Source organism: Oncorhynchus keta, chromosome 26 (genome assembly GCF_023373465.1).
Source record: "Oncorhynchus keta strain PuntledgeMale-10-30-2019 chromosome 26, Oket_V2, whole genome shotgun sequence".
Classification (NCBI taxonomy): domain Eukaryota; kingdom Metazoa; phylum Chordata; class Actinopteri; order Salmoniformes; family Salmonidae; genus Oncorhynchus; species Oncorhynchus keta.
Window position 1 is genome coordinate 11,249,609 of NC_068446.1, and position 18,421 is coordinate 11,268,029.

Sequence of the window (18,421 nt, forward strand, 5' to 3'; positions counted from 1 at the left end):
GGTGTCCTTTGACAGCTCTTTGGTCTTGGCCATAGTGGAGTTTGGAGTGTGACTGTTTGAGGTTGTGGACAGGTCTTTTATACTGATAACAAGTTCAAACATGTGCCATTACTAAAGGTAATGAGTGGAGGACAGAGGAGCCTCTTATAAAGAAGAAGTTACAGGTCTGTGAGTGCCAGAAATCTTGCTTGTTTGTAGGTGACCAAATACTTATTTTCCACCATAATTTGCAAATAAATTCATAAAAAATCCTACAATGTGATTTTCTGGATTTTTTTACATTTATTTTGTCTATCATAGTTGAAGTGTACCTATGATGAAAATGACAGGCCTCTCTCATCTTTTTAAGTGGGAGAACTTGCACAATTGGTGGCTGACTAAATACTTTTTTGCCCCACTGTATATACACCAAAGTATGTGGACACCCCTTCGGCCATTTTTTTTTAACCTTCATTTAACTCAGTTAAGAACAAATTCTTAATTTCAATAACGGCCTAGTAACAGGGGTTACCTTGTCTGCTCACGTATTCGATCTTGAAACCTTTAGGTTACTAATCCAACGCTCTAACCACTAGGCTACTTGCCGCCCCATATTTCAGCCACACCCATTGCTGACTGGTGTATAAAATTGAGCATACAGCCATGCAATCTCCATAGACAAACATTGGGGCCTTACTGAAGAGCTCAATGACTTTCAACGTGGCACCGTCATAGGATGCAACCTTTCCAACAAGTCAGTTCATCAAATTTCTGCCCTACTAGCACCTCACCGGTCAACTGTAAGTGCTGTTATTGTGGGGTGGTAATTTATAGGAGCACAAGCTCACAGAACCGGACCGCCGATTGCTGAATCGCATAAAAATCTTCTATCCTTGGTTGCAACACTCACTACGGAGTTCCAAACTGCCTCTGGAATTAACGTCTGCACAATGACTTATCTCACCACACCAGGGTCGGTTGAAGCCAATGATTTTTAACATCATTGGTTGAGGCTAGGAAAAATGCAACTATGTACTTTGACTATTTGCCAATAAAAGGACTTGTTTCTCTCATATCTATTCAGTATTCAGTCACTGGTATCAGTTTCATTGTTGGTCGATTTCCAACGGAGGTGGTGTTGTAATAAGTCATGTGAGTAAGGTGCGGAAGTTGGATACTATTTCAACATGGCTGCGCCGCGATAAGGAAAGAAGAACCGAGCTGCGCCTCACAAAAACATAACGGTTTACCTTCGTCCGACCAGTTTTTCAGAGAGCATCAAGACATGTTGACGCTAGTGTTTAAGCTAATGGCATAACGTCCAGGAGCAGATCTGACATCAACACAGGACCCGAGACAGATAACCTCGTCTCATCACTGAGTTGACCAGCTACCAGGTAACGACCGTTAAACAATAACAAAAAGTAGCTTTGAGACTCACAGGTATTATGGACATCTGTTTTCAAAGTATACGAGAGTTGGCAAGATTATACTGCTGCTGGGCTGCTAGGTATGGGATACATTCGTTACAGAGTATTAGCAACGTACTGACATCGAATGACAAAATATGTTAGGTAGCTTTAGTTTTGTTAGCCAGCTAACAAGGTGTTTGGTAATTGTATACGGTGTCACACTGGTTGCTAGCAACAAGCTAACCAACCAAGGTCCCATAATGATAGGATAGGATTTGCTATTTAGCTACATAATTTGCTGTCCAGCAACCCGAGGTAAAGTCAGTTTCAGGTTGGATATTCGCCTGTAGTTTTCACCACCAACAGCAGTTAGGGACCGTCAACATAGTGACAAATAAAAAATGTCAAATTTCAATTACTCCTAAAACGTTTAAAACTGGTTCTAGCTAACCCGATGGCATAGACACACATTGCACACACACTTTTTGTTGTCTCTTTTGTCTTACACAAATTTCAATGATTTATTTACATTTTTGAATTTCAATAGTTCTTTGGTCATGTGACCTGACTTCAAACACAGTTCAGAATGTACACTCAGTGGGCACCCTTTAGTTTGCCCATTTTCATCTCAGGCATTTATACATTCAATGTTTCTAATTTCAATAGCTCCTTGATCTTGTGACCTACTGACCTCAAACAATGTTCATAATGTCCACTGACTACACTTCTATATTGCACACCCTTTAGTTTGTCCATTTTCATCTCACATGTTTTTACATTACCATTTTTAATTGTTGTAATATTTTATTATTGACTGTGTTTGTTTATTCCATGTGTAACTCTGTTTGTGTCGCACTGCTTTGCTTTATCTTGGCCAGGTCACAGTTGTAAATGAGAACAACTTCTCAATAAGCCTACCTGGTTAAATAAAAGTGAAATAAAATAAATAAAACATTTGCTCCTTGGTCATGTGACTTCAAACAAGGTTAGGAATGTACAGTCAGTGAGCCTACATGTTGCACACCCTTTAGGTTGGTCCATTTTCAACTCACACAATTTTACATTAATTTCCCTGCTCTGCCCCCCTGAAGGACAGTGTCACTCACACACCTATTCACTTCGGCCTTCTCTCTGGGGCCTTCCTGACCTCCTGGCTTCTAGGTCTACACTCCTGCCTGCCTCCTCCCTGGGCCTGAGAGTGAATAGCTTACTCCCTGGAACTACAGACCTCCAGGCCTCCACACCTACTCTCCCTACTCGTTCACCATCCCTCTCCCTTGGCCTTAGAGTATCGCTTACTCCCTGGAATTACTAAAACGTCTATAGTCCTGCTGTCAGGAACCATGTGCACCTGGTAACCCATAAAGGGCTCTGTGCTGCTGGTGACCTGCCCATTGTTTTTCTGCTCACAGACTAAGTCCCCTCTCCAACCTCCATGGCCCGAGTGCTGCCCCCAGCCCCCAAGCCTGGCCGCCCCTGCTTGGACTCGGAGTGTCCCCTACCTTGATGGAGGCCTCCTTGTGCACCTGGTAACCTGAAACGAGCTCTGTGCACCTGGTGACCTGACCGCTTTTATCAGCTAAGAGACTAAGTCTCCAACCTCCACAGCCTGAGTGCTGCCCCCAGCCCCTGAGTAACGCCCGGTGGTATCATCACAGGCTTTTCGGTCTTACAAACTGGACATCATTTGCCGCTACTAACCTTCTGTGGACTTCAACTGTTTCTTCACACCCAATCGACATCAAGTGCCAGTGCAATACTTATAGGGTTGAGAACCAAATACCCCTCGCAGTACTTAGCGGCACCATCAACTGGGTGTCGGAAGAAGCAACCTTTGAATTTCATCAACTTGACATTCAGTGATCTGTGCCTAGTGGGAACCTAGGCTTCTTCTGTCCGTTTTATGGTTCAGCAGCAAATCAATGGCCGTGGATGGTACTACCCACATCAGATGTAGGCCCCCTCCCCAGACAAGCTTGAGATACTGCTCCCCACTTCATAGGGCATGAGCCAGATCCATGCAATGCCCTATCACTGCGGGGCCAATGGGTTTAGTCTCCGCCTCAAGTCTAGTGAGCGTAGAGGAGACCTCCCCACCTACAATGTGTGGGGCGAGCGCCGTAGCTGGGGAGATCTGCGAAAAGGGCCTGGCATGCGTCCAGAGTTGCCGCCGCCAACCACCGGACCCAACCCCCCCCACCCGCCTGCCTGACGGTTCTGACTACCAGCATGCCTATCCCCTTGTACTGTTTGGGCCTCTGATCTGGTTTCTGACCCCTGCCTGGCCTCACCTTGAGACTGCCTATCGCCTGGTACTGTTTGGACTCTGACCTGGTTTATGAACTCGCCTGTCCCCGACCTGCCTTTTACCTACTCCCTTTGTTATAATAAATATCGGAGCTCAACCATCTGCCTCCTGTGCCTGCATTTGGGTCTCGCCTTGTGCCCTTGTACCGTGGACATTCTGAAATGAGTTTGAGTTCAGTAGGTCACATTACCAAGGAGCTATTGAAGTTTGAATGTAAAAGTTTGTATTTTGATTACGCTCCCTAATTAAACAAGGAATACAAAATGCGGCTCACATTTCCACATGTTTATTAGCTATGGAAAGCAAATTAATCTCCAAATTGTGAAAATAAGACCTGTGCAATATAGTGCGCAATTTTTCCAACATCATGACACCTATTTGGAGTCTGTGGCTCAAGTGGTTTGAAAGCTATTGAGGTTTGAAAACGCAAATATCAGTTGAATTGTCTTTACCTCTGTGTCCAGCAATCACGTAACAGTAGCCAGCTAACTGGTAACTACATGTCTACTTCTGCAAGCTTACAAAGATGTCAATGGAACCTTGCTCAAACTAGATAACTTGCTAAGTTCAAGTATCGATCAGAATCATATTGGTATTTTATGTAGCAATCTGTAAACAGATGAAGCATTTTAACCCTCTACTCTAGACATAGTTTTGTGGTTAATTATGAACAGTTTAGCTTTTTGTTTGAAGAGGATGTTCGTGTATTAGCCTGCCTGTCAGCACAAATTGACCCTTGTCTGGTGACCACCTAGAGTTAGCCTTTGTGTGACGTTGAAAAACACTTCAGGAAATTGGAAACCATACTCAAGCCCTAACTCGTCGTTCTCTCAATGGTAATTTTCATTACCCGAGTTTCCTCACATACTCTTTCTAAACAGCCTCCATTCTTGCTGATACAAATGCACACACACCGTCTTAACACTCTGCACACACACATTCAGACATGTGCTGTCCATGCTCACATGACAAGTTAGTTAGTACGTTAGTTTCGTTAGCAATGCAGTCTTGTGATGTATGCTATACTTCCCCTATACTGCCCCCTTCTCCCACATTGTCTCTGACTGTCTTGTTCCCCTGGCTCTAAATTACATTGCTTTCCCTTCAGCTGAATAACACCACCAAACCACTCAAATATGCTTTGGTTTTACAATGACACACTTTTGAAATGCATTTGGACCTTTGTGTCTCTGCCATTCATTTAGGTATTTTTCCTTTTGACTTTTGACTTTTTATTTTCCCTCCTTTGTTTCTGCCAGAGAACTCTTTGCATGTGAGTTCCATTTAACTCCAGGTGCCTACTGTTTTGACCCAAAAATGGCCTTCTCATTCAGTTTTCTTTCCTTGTTCTCTCCAGCAGCTGTGATGTCTCTAGCTGACCCCACCTCTGACACCACGCCCTTCTTCTCTGATGACAGCGAGGCGGAAGGCTCAGAAGAGCCTGGTGCGGGGCCCAGCCAGCACCGGGAAGTGGAAGAGCCAGCCAGCGGCGTGTCCAGCATGAGATCGGTGTTCACTGTTATCGTCCTGTGTTTCATCAACCTGCTCAACTACATGGACAGGTTCACCGTGGCTGGTATGGACGATCTAGCGTTACATCAAAATTGACCAAACCCAATGCTCACCTAACATTTCTTTAAAGGGGAACTACATATCATAAGTGTTTAGATATTGGTCCTCACCTTTTAAAGGTCCCGAACAGTCATTATGATTCCCATGTAAAATAGCCTTATGCGTGACTTAAACATCACCCATTATATTTTTTCCAGATTTAGATACTTCAATTTCTTTTATTTTTTTTATGTTACATGTTTTTCTCTCATGTCAAACTACCAGGATGTCTGAAAAGATTGAGTGGGCAGGGAGCTCACCTTGACTGGAGGTTCTTTTGAAAACACCAAACCCACTGGCTCCAGGTCATCTATAAGTCTTTGCTCGGTAAAGCCCCGCCTTATCTCAACTCACTGGTCAACATAGCAACACCCACCCATAGCACGCGCTCCATCAGGTATATTTCACTGGTCATCCCCAAAGCCAACACCTGCTTTGGCCGCCTTTCCTTCCAGTTCTCTTGCTACCAATGACTGGCACGAATTGCAAAAGTCACTGAAGCTGGAGACTTATCTCCCTCACTAACTTTAAGCATGAGCTGTCAGAGCAGCTTTCCGATCACTGCACCTTTACACAGCTCATCTGTAAATAGTTGACTGCCTTTAAACAGCTTGGAAAATTCCAGAAAATTATGTCATGGCTTTAGAATGTTCTGATAGGCTAATCATTTGAGTCAATTGGAGGTGTACTCAGTGCCTCTTTGCTTGACATCATGGGAAAATCAAAAGAAATCAGTCAAGACCTCAGAAAAAAAATTGTAGACCTCCATGAGTCTTGTTCATCCTTAGGAGCAATTTTCAAATGCCTGAAGGTACCACGTTCATCTGTATAAACAATAGTACTCAAGTATAAACACCATGGGACCATGCAGGTGTCGTACCGCTCAGGAAGGAGATGCATTCGGTCTCCCAGAGTTGAATGTACTTTGGTGCGAAAAGTTCAAATCAATCCCAGAACAACAGCAAAGGACCTTGTGAAGATGATTTTGTACCTGTTTCCTCAAGCATCTATATCCACAGTAAAACGAGTCCTATGTCGACATAACCTGAAAGGCCGCTCAGCAAGGAAGTAGCCACTGCTCCAAAACCGCCATTAAAAAAAGCCAGACTACCGGTTGCAACTGCACATGGGGACAAAGATCGTACTTTTTGGAGAAATGTCCTCGTGTCTGATGGAACAAAAATAGAGCTGTTTAGCCATAATGACTATCGTTATATTTGGAGGGAAAAGGGGGAAGCTTGCAAGCCGTGAAGCACCATCCCAAACGTGAAGCACGGGGGTGGCAGCGTCATGTTGTGTTGGTGCTTTGCTGTAGGAGGGAATGGTGCACTTCACAAAACAGATGGCATCATGGGGCAGGAACATTATGTGGATATATTGAAGCAACATCTCAAGACGTCAGTGATAGTTAAAACTTGACAATGACCCCAAGCATACTTCCAAAGTTGTGGCAAAATGGCTTAAGGACAACAAAGTCAAGGTATTGGAGTGGCCATCACAAAGCCCTGACCCCAATCCTATAGAACATTTGTGAGCAGAACTGAAAAAGCATGTGCGAGCAAGGGGGACTACAAACCTGACTCAGTTACACAAGTTCTGTCTGGAGGAATGGGCTAAAATTCACCCAACTTATTGTGGAAGGCTACCTGAAACGTTTGACCCAAGTTAAACAATTTAAAGGCAATGCTACCACATACTAATTGAGTATATGTAAACTTCTGACCCACTGGGAATGTGATGAAAGAAATAAAAGCTGAAATAAATCACTACTATTCTTCTGACGTGTCACATTCTTTAAATAAAGTGGTGATCCTAACTGACCTAAGACAGGGAATTTTTACTAGGATTGAATGTCAGGAATTGTGAAAATGAGTTTAAATGTATTTGGCTAAGGTGTATGTAAACTTCCGACTTCAACTGTAGCTAGCCAATTCATCTTGGACAATTTCAGTTGAAACTTTACAAGGTGAGGTCTGAATACATTTAATTAAATACATGTATATTGACTATCAAACCATGTTAATATATAATGACATCAATGATGTCCAGAAATTTGTATGGATCTTCCAATTGGAATGTCTCAATATAATGACATCTGTCAGTTTTGGGCAGCCCTTCCCCCTCTTGTTCTATGCTTGCTGAAGACTTAGCTAGCCTCTAATTATATTTGCTGACACACTGAAGTCAAATTTTGGTGTTAGTTTACTTGTACCAATCTAAACCATGCAACTCTGCCAAAACGCCTTCTGCGATGACAGTTACAAGGCTGTACGTATTTAAGATGGGTAAGATAATAAGATGTTACCATGGTTTATTAAAATTAGGCTTTATGTGATTAACTTTCTGATCAAACTTTATCATTGTAAAAGCAACAGCAATCTTTTATAGTTTGGTCATCCTACTTTGTTCTGGTTTCATCCAAATATCATCAAATTTGATGAAAAACATGATTTTGACAGGACCTTTTTAAGATTTATATATTATGATAATTTCACAGAAGCATAGGCAACTCCTAAAAAGCATGTTGGATTAGACTATCATAACCCCAATAAGTAATTTCCCATATTCCATATAACAGGTCTGTCTGTCTCTCTGTCTTGTTTAGGTGTTCTGCCCGACATTGAGCAGTACTTTGGGATCAATGATGGGAAGTCCGGGCTGCTACAAACAGTCTTCATCTGCAGCTACATGTTCCTGGCTCCTGTCTTTGGTTACCTGGGTGACCGGTACAACAGGAAGGTGATCATGAGTGTGGGCATCGGCTTCTGGTCCGTAGTGACGCTTGCCAGCTCCTACATGCCCAGAGAAGTGAGTTACACTGTTCTGACCAGCAAAATAAAACTGTTTTGAATCCTCAAAAAGTTACGGTTTATATCGTTCCTTGCTGTTGCTTTTTTTTTTTTTTTCAGTTAATAAATCCAATGTGAAACGTGATAACTATAGTATCCTTAACTAGCGTTGAAAAGGTTACTCCATTCTTCTATAATTAAAAATCTCTCCCTAATTTCTGACGACTATTGTTTTAGGAACTATAAAGTTGGGAATATGTACCACATCGAAACAAGACATTTTTTTTTTTGTCATTTGTTATAGGCAGTTTTTAAGGACACGTAACTGTGGATAATTTGGACAATATCGCTTGTTTATTGATGGTGCTGGCAGCGCCCAGTTGGTTTCTTTCTCTTGGATCTGAACGGGTCTTTGGATCCGAACCAGCACAGGTCTGTTTGAGTCTGCTTTCCACAGTACTTTTCAGAATTGGTCCCACTGACCTTGGGTTAATTCGGAATGGTCTCCGTTTTTTGGAAAATAATTGTGTGCTTATCGAGTCTGGTGGGAGAGCCACGGATCCATTTCGGAATATGTGAAGACCTCTATGCCCATGCCCTGGTTCTCAGACAGTGAAAATGACTTGACAATGGACTGTAAATCTGTGTGTGACAACTCTTAAACTTTCTGTGTCTGTCTGCCTGCTTGTCTGTCTGTCTCCGTGTGTGAAGAGACGTGAGCTGCGGGTCTCCACTGAATTAGGTAAATTCGCCTTCAGTTTTAATGCCACCCATTTTTTTTTTATAATAACCTGCAGAACTCCCTGCATCTTGATTCCCTGGTGATAGTTTAGAAGTCTGTGTTGAATTTGTTAAGTCAGAGTATTTTTGTTTTTATTAACTGTGAATAGCTGGGCGCAGCGGTCTAAGACACTGCAGTGGTTAAGGCGTCACTACAGACCAGGGTTCGATCCCAAGCTGTGTCACAACCGGCCGTGACCGAGAGTCCTGTAGGGCGGAGCACAATTGGTCCAGCGTCCTCTGGGTTGGGGGAGGATTTGGCCTGGGGGGCTTTACTTGGCTCATCACGCTCTAGCGACTCCTGCTGGCGGGCCGGGCGCCTGCAGGCTGACGTTGGTAGTCAGTTGAATGGTGTTTCCTGAGACACATTGGTGCGGCTGGCTTCCGGGTTAAGCGGGTGGGTGTTAAGGAGCTCGGTTTGGCAGGTCATGTTTCGGAGGGCGTATTACTCGACCTTTGCCTCTCCCGAGCCTGTTGGGGAACTAGTTGCAGCAATGAGACAAGATCGTAATTGGATATCAAGGAATTGGGGAGAAAAGGGGGGGGTAAAAAAATGATTAAAATTGTGTTTTTATTTTTTTAAATTAACCTGCAGTTTTTCATGATTTAAAAAACAATATATACAAAAAAAGAAACGTCCTCTCACTGTTAACTGTGTAAATATTTGTATGAACATAACAAGATTCAACAATTGAGACATAAACTGAACAAGTTCCACAGACATGTGACTAACAGAAATTGAATAATGTGTCCCTGAACAAAGGGGGGGGGGGTCAAAATCAGCAACATTAAATACTGCAGTGCATCTCCTCCTCATGGACTGCATCAGATTTGCCAGTTCTTGCTATGAGATGTTACCCCACTATTCCACCAAGGCACCTGCAAGTTCCCAGACATTTCTGGGGGGGAATGGCCCTAGCCCTCACCCTCCGATTCAACAGGTCCCAGACGTGCTCAAGGGGATTGAGATCCAGGCTCTTCGCTGGCCATGGCAGAACACTTGACATTCCTGTCTTGGAAGTCACCTACAGAACGAGCAGTATGGCTAGTGCCATTGTCATGCTCGATGGTCATGTCAGGATGAGCCTGCAGGAAGGGTACCACATGAGGGAGGAGGATGTCTTCCCTGTAACGCACAGCGTTGAGATCGCCTGCAATGACAACAAGCTCATTCCAATGATGCTGTGAATAGATATTTTATGTTTGTGTTGAATTTGTTGTCCTCGGGGCACCATTGAAAATGAGAACCTGGCCTCAATGGGCTCCCCTGATTTTTAAATTAAGGTAAAATCTTTACCTGAAGGAATGTTCTTTTCTTCCCCCTCTCTCCACCATTCATCCTGTCAGTATTTCTGGCTCCTGTTGTTGACTCGTGGCCTCGTGGGGGTTGGGGAGGCCAGTTATTCCACTATCGCCCCAACCATCATCGCTGACCTGTACATCAAGGAGAGGAGGACGCAGATGCTCTCTGTCTTCTATTTCGCCATTCCAGTGGGCAGGTGGGGTCATAGAACATACACACCTACTAATGTATACATCTGTCCATCTTTGTTATCTGTCTTGGATTATGTGTTAAGAGTAGGAGCCGATTGACCCTGTGGTGAATGTTTGTTCCATTGTCCTTCCTTCCTCAGTGGTCTGGGCTACATCGTGGGGTCAAAGGTTGATGACATGGCAGGGGACTGGCATTGGGCCCTGCGGGTGAGTTATCAAATCCCCTGAGCTGTTGGATATTATACATACATCTCAACACACATGTTTCTCAAAATACATGCACTCTCAACCATAAAGGGAATAAAACAAAAATGCATAAAAGCACGTCACCCAGCCAGCTGGTCATCTGAATTAAAAATTCAATGTGTCCATGTTTTAGTTCTATCTGTCCGTATCAGAAACATCAATTATGCCATTAAAATTGTGTTTTTTCCCCTTAGGTGACTCCTGCGTTAGGACTGGTAGCGGTGGTGTTGCTTCTGTTCGTGGTGAAAGAGCCGAAGAGGGGTGCTATCGAGGCCCGACCGGAGCACACCCTCCAAAGGACCAGCTGGCTGGGTGACATGAAAGCCCTTTGCAGAAAGTATGTCCACCATCACAAGCCCAGTGTCAAATGATATCCCTGTGTAGTGAACTACATTTGAGTATCATATCCTCTTTTCTATATTGTGCACTACTTGAAATGACCCCCATGTTCCCTAATAGTCCACTATGTTTTGCCCATATCTCTATAGCTCTGTATTCATTGCACAATTATAGTGTGTAGTTGGTCTTACATAAGAGTTATCAAACCAAGATATTTGTTTGTGTCTTTGTGTGCAGCCCCAGCTTTGTGTTGTCTACGTTTGGCTTCACAGCAGTGGCCTTTGTGACTGGCTCCTTGGCACTCTGGGCCCCGGCCTTCCTCTTCAGAGCTGCTGTCTTCACCGGAGAAAGGCCCCCCTGCATTAAGGCGCCCTGCGACACCTCCGACAGGTAACACACAGGCTCACACCAACATCCAACAGGTGACGCACAAACGTCCGACAGGTAACACACACACACAGGAACTAGGTGCTGAACAAAGACACTTTATAATCAGTCAGAATGTTAAGGGATCATCAGACTCCTCTGCAATCACAGGATAAGATTGAATCATCACAACGTTGTTGCCACTACTACACTCGACTCCTGATGACTGCAACGGTTTGGGATGACAGTACAAGTCAGTGAATAAAGAGCAGCAGTAGAGAATAGACATCAAACTTTCGCTGTCAAAGGAATTCAGTTTATCAGGAAATAGTCAATTGTCAATCAAAAACCACACAGATGAGTCAGCAAGGGTAAACAAATGTTTTCCAATTGAGTGTTATAAACCCTTCTCACTCTCTCCCTCCGCAGCCTGTACTTTGGCATCATCACAGTTGTGTCGGGGATCCTGGGTGTGGCCAGTGGTGCAGAGGTCAGTAGGAGGCTGAGGTTGAGGACCCCAAAGGCTGACCCCCTGGTGTGTGCTCTAGGACTCCTGCTCTCAGCGCCCTTCCTCTACCTCTCCATCGTCTTCGCTCAGGCCAGCCCCACTGCCACCTACGTAAGCCAACACCCATCTCTCGCTCTGTGTGGCCGTGGCCGAATACTTGCATTCTAAATAGTAGGCATTTTGGGTATGGACAACTCCACGGTGCTGGAGCTGAACTGAGACTTACATTTTTCACTTAAAATGTATACCAAACAAAAACCATGGATTTCAAAGTTTAACAAACTGTACAAATCTATGCACAAGGACTATTTTAAACAATTAACACTGACATTTTTACAAAACCTTTAAAAAATATATATTAAAAAAATGTTACCCCCTTTTCTCCCCAATTTCGTGGTATCCAATTGTTTTTTTTAGTAGCTACTATCTTGTCTCATCGCTACAACTACCGTACGGGCTCGGGACAGACGAAGGTTGAAAGTCATGCGTCCTCCGATACACAACCCAACCAAGCCGCACTGCTTCTTAACACAGCGCGCATCCAACCCGGAAGCCAGCCGCACCAATGTGTCGGAGGAAACACCGTGCACCTGGCAACCTTGGTTAGCGCCCACTGCGCCCGGCCCGCCACAGGAGTCGGCCCCGAACCAGACCAAATTTGGTTGGTCCAGACCACACCAAATCTGAACCAATCATAGACGTCTATGTTTGGAGAGTACAGCTCCGTAGAGTGCAGATAGTTCAGTACATTATAGTGTACTCAACTTGTGTGCTCTACTGTATACTATACTGAACTCTACAGTATTGAACTATACTCTATTACTTACTCTACTGTCCTGTCCAAACTTGTGAAACCAACTGTGGTTTGTGACTACTATTATTTCCCATTGTAGCCAACTCAATTGCAGCTATTCTGCTACCAATTTGGTATGAAAGAAAATAATGTAAAAACACTAATTGTTAGGTCTACCTTTTTTACTTGTTACTTCTGTGAATGCAGCTAGCTCAGCCTATTCAGAGAGGGATACTATGTTAGCTGAAGTGCTGTGCACTGAAGTCCCCAAGAGAAGGGAGAAGGTGAGAGGATAATAACAGAAATAAGGACATGCTCATAATTTTTTTTTTTTAAATCCTCATGGCGCTGACCACCACTGATACACACGGTCTGCCGTCTGCCCGGTACAGTTGAAACTGGGATTAATCTGTGAAGAGCACACTAGGCAGGGTGTCAGTGGCCATTGAAGGTGAGCATTTGCCCACTGAAGTTTGTTATGGCGCCGAACTGCAGTCAGATCAAGACCTTGGTCAGCACAACGAGCACGCAGATGAGCTTCCCTGAGGCGATTTCTGACAGTTTGTGAAGAAATTCTTCATTTGTGCAAACCCACAGTTTCATCAGCTGTCCGGGTGGCTGGTCAGATGATCCCGCAGGTGAAGAAGCTGTATGTCGAGGTCCTGGGCTGGCATGGTTACAACGTGGTTGTGAGGCCGGTTGGACTTTCTGCCAAATTCTTTAAAATGATGTTTGAGGCGGCTTATAGTAGAAAAATGAAAATTTTTAATTCTCTGGCAACACCTCTGGTGGACAGTCCTGCAGACAGCATACCAATTGCATGCACCTTCAACTTGAGACATATGTGGCATTGTGTGACAACTGCACATTTTAGTTGCATTTTATTGTCCCCAGTACAAGGTGCACCTGTGTAATGATCATGCTGTTTAATCAGCATATTCATATGCCACACCTGTCAGGTGGATTGATTATCTTGGCAAAGGAGAAATTCCCATTAACAGGTGTGTAAACACTTATGTACCAAATTTGAGCGAAATAAGCATTTTGTGTGTATGGAACGTTTCTGGGATCTTTTATTTCAGCTTATGAAACATGGCACTACATGTTGCGTTTATATTTACGTTCAGTGTATATATGCCTTACTTTCTCAGACTAGCTTTCATTTTAACACCCAATTTGATATGCTCCTAGTGACTTCACGTTGGTACTTTTACATGGAATTGATCACGTGTGAAAGTACGTGAAATTTTGCACAATATTGAGGAAGAGAAATGCTTGTGTTTGACAACAGCTGATACACAGATATAGTAACACGCTGTACCAAAATAAACAAATGGCAGGAGTCAACGCAATTGCACATTAGATGACTCATTCTCAATATGGCTGAGTCAAGTATGTTATGTTTTTGAAATTTAACTAGGCTAGCCGTTTAAGAACAAATTCTTATTTTACAATGACTGCCTACCCCAACCAAACCCTCCCCTAACGGATGACGCTGGGCCAATTATGTGCCACCCTATGGAATTCCCGATCACAGCTAGTTGTGATACAGCCCAGGATCAAACCAGGGTCTGTAGTGATGCCTCTAGAACTGAGATGCAGTACCTTAGACCACTGCGCCACTCGGGAGCATGTGTTGCTATCTGCATTCGATTTTACTGAACAGTACATAAATAGTATGTAGTATGATTAGTACACAGTATGCAGTTTTAGTAAGTAGTAGGTAAGACCCATCAGCCTGTCTTTCACACACACACGCTTTCCTCTCTGTTGGCTTTGTATCCCCAGTATATTGTAATGGTAGTCTAACCAGTTTTTTTTTTTTTTTTTTTTTTTTTGTGATCAGGTGTTTATCTTCCTGGGCGAGACCTTCCTGTCTATGAACTGGGCCATCGTAGCGGACATCCTGCTAGTGAGTTCAGATGCATAACAATCCCCTATCTAAACGCAAGGTGGTTGTGCCCTATTCAATCAATGTCCATATGCAGATGTTTCTGATCTAATTTGTCAAACTCACCTGGTGTGCTCGTCCGGGGCGACAACAAAATTGTGTACTAACTGGATAACATGGATTCGGTTTCTGTTGAGGAATTTAGATCATGCCATGTCAGTGGCATATATGAATAGCCACATTTTAAAAGTAATGTGACTCTTTAGTGCACATGTTCGACCTTCCAACCTCAAGGTTACTTTTGAATTTTGCTGAAATTGTGCTGATTTGCTAATTATTTCCTACCCCCCCCCCACTCTCCCTCTGTCTTTCCCAGTACGTGGTGGTCCCCACGCGTCGCGCCACAGCTGAGGCCTTCCAGATCGTTCTCTCTCACCTGCTAGGAGATGCTGGGAGTCCTTATCTCATAGGCCTGGTATGTCTCGTGATTGTTATGCATGTATGTATGCATGCATAACTAACTACACATTTGATACACACACCTGTCTAAAGAAAGAGTATGATCCTCATTTACTGTCTGACACCCCCCCTCCCCTCCCCTCCCCATCAGGTGTCAGACTCTCTGAAGCAGACTGACTCGTACCTGTGGCAGTTCCGCTCCCTGCAGCTCTCCCTCCTCACGTGCACTTTTGTGGCAGTGGGGGGCGGGGCTTTCTTCCTGGCCACCGCCCTTTTCATCGAGAAGGACCGTCAACGTGCCACAAACTACACACCCTCAGGTGAGAGGCTAAACTTGGAGCTACGTTTATGTGCCTGGGCCTCAGATTAGCAACAGGTGAAGCTAACTATGAATGCATGTGAAGTGGTGAAATTCAATGAGGAGCCTTTAAAATAAAAAATACGAATCTCATACTTTACCAGGTAGGTTGACTGGGAACACATTTTCATTTGCAGCAATGGCCTGGGGAATAGTTACAGGGGATGAATGAGCCAATTGGAAGCTGGGGATGATTTGGTGGCCATGATTGTATGCGGGCCAGATTTGGGAATTGAGCCAGTATACCAGGGTTTACACCTTTACTCTTACAGTAAGTACCATGGGATTTTACTGACCACAGAGGGTCAGGCCACGCATTTAATGTCCCATCCTAAAGACTGAACCCTACACAGGGCAATGTCCCCAATCACTGCCCTGGGGCATTGGGATAAAAAAAAAATAGACCAAAGGAAAATGTGCCTCCTACTGGCCCTCCAACACTACTTCCAGCATCATCTGGTCTCTCATCAAGGGACTGACCAGGACCAACCCTGCTTAGCTTCAGAGGCAAGCCTGCAGTGGGATGCAGGGTGCTATGCTGCTGGCCCAACACTTACTCCTGCTAACTACAGATATGTGAAAGAAAGTGTTGAGAGCAAGCACAGATGAGACCGGTAGAGACGAGTTTACAGACCATAGGTGATGTTAGCAGAGAGAGGCTTGCAACAGTTAGAAGAAACTACCAGGTCACATATTCTGTTAATCTTGATAATCAATATACAATGCTTTAATTTTACTGTCCTGTATTTTCTTTCCCTAATAGATGATGAACCAATTGTTGTACCGAAGAGCGGCAGGTCCACGAGGGTGCCAGTGTCCAGCGTTTTGATTTGAGATTAAAGGGACATTGGAGGCTCCTGTGGAATATGCTGCACCCTGATTGGTCCCTGTTTCAATCACGCAGCAGTGTTTTTTTACATTTAGGGCCTTTAATTGGACAATGCCCTATACAGAGACTTTTATTTATTATTTGTAACATTTGAGATTATATGATTTGAGGAACATTGCAGAGTCAGAGCTGCCAAACTGTTCCACTCATCATTTCCTGGTGTTTTTGTAGTGACCAATCAGATATTCCACTTCTGATTGGCTTCACGTGTTGGCATGACAACATGAGACAAAGTGGCTTATGAGAAATGTATGCAGAGTAGTAAACAGGAAGTCAAAGAGCCACATCAGTGGAAGCCTAACCTCTGTGGCTGGAAGAGGTGACCGGATAGAAGAAAGCACAAAAGAGAATTTCAGAAGAGGCAGCTACTTTACCCGAGGGAGAGAAAGAAGCAGAAAGCCTTTTTGCGTTCCGATGTGTGCACCCCAGTTATCTCCTGTTACAGCCAATGTGTCACAGGGTCACAGATAGGGGTGTCACTCTTAGACAGACACTCATCCGTTACCCCACAGGGACTATATGTCGACGGTAGAGACCTCTGCGGAAAACCGGCAGGATATTTTTCACCCCAGTGCGCTGATTGATTTCTAACCACTACATCCCAACTACTGCTGCTGTGCTTCTTGCTTGGGTCTGAAACGCAGAGATCTGATTGGCCACGGAATAACTACGACCGGTCCATTTCGAAGCCATTCCAACCAGTGCTGTCGTCCTCCCGTCAACAAACTTAAGACTGTAAATATTATGTTTGTTCGTTCAGTGTAACCACAAACTACTTACTACATACAGTATCCAACCGGAAAAAAGGGAGTTGGCAGGCACAGGCCGCATTGTACTCCAAACCCACCGATCGGTTGTGGGATGTTGCATTTTTAACAGATTAAGCCTAATCATGCTTGTTGTTTTTAGACCCGTTTGGTATATTATAATAATAACACTAGATTTGTCCCTCAGCTACCTAGAACGTGGTGGAGGGACAGACGTCTGTTCCAGACAGGTACAGAAGATAATCTGTTTTCTTTATTAAGACCCTTCTTTTTTTTGTGTTTTTTTTGTTGTTGCAATTACTGGTGTTTTTATGGAATGATCCTGGTGGTCAGGCGTACTTTATGAGGTCACAAAATCCAGAGTCACTGATGTCACAACGACCAGGAGATCAAATCGGGTCTATTACAGTTTAATTGTCAAAGGAAAATGGATATCCCTTTTTAATGAAGGCGATTGTTACATTATTTTTTATTTTTTTTTGAGAATGTATTGGTTATTTTGGAAAGTGAAGCCTTAAAATAATTAGTTCTGTTTTTAACTTGAATTTGATTTGATGTAAAACGTTTGTTGAAACATTAAACGATGAGAATGGACCGTTGACGAGATGACTCATGGAATGATTTCTCTATGTATCCGCGCATATGTCACTTGGTGCTTTGCAGTTGCAGAGGTGATAAATGTGTCTTTGAAGCTTGGATCCTGTAAGCCCATAACCACGCTTTAATGAAGGGTTGTATACTCTGCTGCACAAATACACCAAGTGCAGCTGCAGCCTCTCTCATTTAGCCTTTCTATACCTTTCCCTCTCTCGTCCCTCTCCTATGACATCTCCCTCTCCTTTGCCCCTCTCAATTCAGGAATTCCACGTCTACCTTGTTTTTTTTTTTCAGTTGTCTACACAGTCTCTCTTTGATGGGGAGTGAGAGAGGAGCTCACGGCTTCCTTCCGTTGGTGTGGTTTCCTGTTTGTGGGGGGTGAGCGAGGTAAAGCAGGTCGCTTGTGCAAAGTTCACACTATTCAATCTTAACGCTGCTGCGAGACGGTGTGTGTGTGTGCGCCCACGTGTGTGTGTGTGTATGTCCAGAGCAGTTTGACATTTTGTGTTCTTCTGAGAACTAGTGTCTTCTCAGAGGCTCTGGCAGTTAAACCAGGATAATAACACTAAATGCAACACCGTACCCAACGCTACCACATAGGCACCCGGCAGTCATTTTACATGTGTGGGTGCCATGCCAACCAGCTTTTCTGATGGCGGTCTGCTAGAGGAGTATCTATAGTGGTGGAAACATTTCCCCTAAAATGATTGTCTGGAGAGAATAATAATGAGTGCACTGATGATGGGATCACACAGGAGGCACATGTCGTGATTTGCCATTCCATGTCTGTTGTATACTTTCGCTACATTTCTGAGTTGACTTTCAGATTCTACAT

General features: G+C 43.9%; 1 protein-coding gene across 2 annotated transcripts; it reads left to right on the forward strand.

Moving 5' to 3' along the window:
• The first annotated feature begins 681 nt into the window (after positions 1 to 681).
• LOC118358925 (protein spinster homolog 1-like) lies at positions 682 to 17,588 on the forward strand. 2 transcript variants are annotated; one of them, XM_052480231.1, is made up of 12 exons: positions 682 to 1,376; positions 5,057 to 5,275; positions 7,916 to 8,118; positions 10,227 to 10,378; positions 10,514 to 10,580; positions 10,814 to 10,956; positions 11,196 to 11,348; positions 11,754 to 11,943; positions 14,472 to 14,537; positions 14,893 to 14,991; positions 15,127 to 15,295; positions 16,097 to 17,588. In XM_052480231.1, exons 2-12 carry the CDS (start codon positions 5,065 to 5,067, stop codon positions 16,165 to 16,167), a joined length of 1,524 nt encoding a protein of 507 aa, XP_052336191.1. In that variant the 5' UTR covers positions 682 to 1,376; positions 5,057 to 5,064; the 3' UTR covers positions 16,168 to 17,588. The 2 variants fall into 2 exon arrangements, with proteins under 2 accessions (XP_052336191.1, XP_052336192.1); XM_052480232.1 differs by having other exon boundaries at positions 5,060 to 5,275.
• The last annotated feature ends 833 nt before the right edge of the window (positions 17,589 to 18,421 follow it).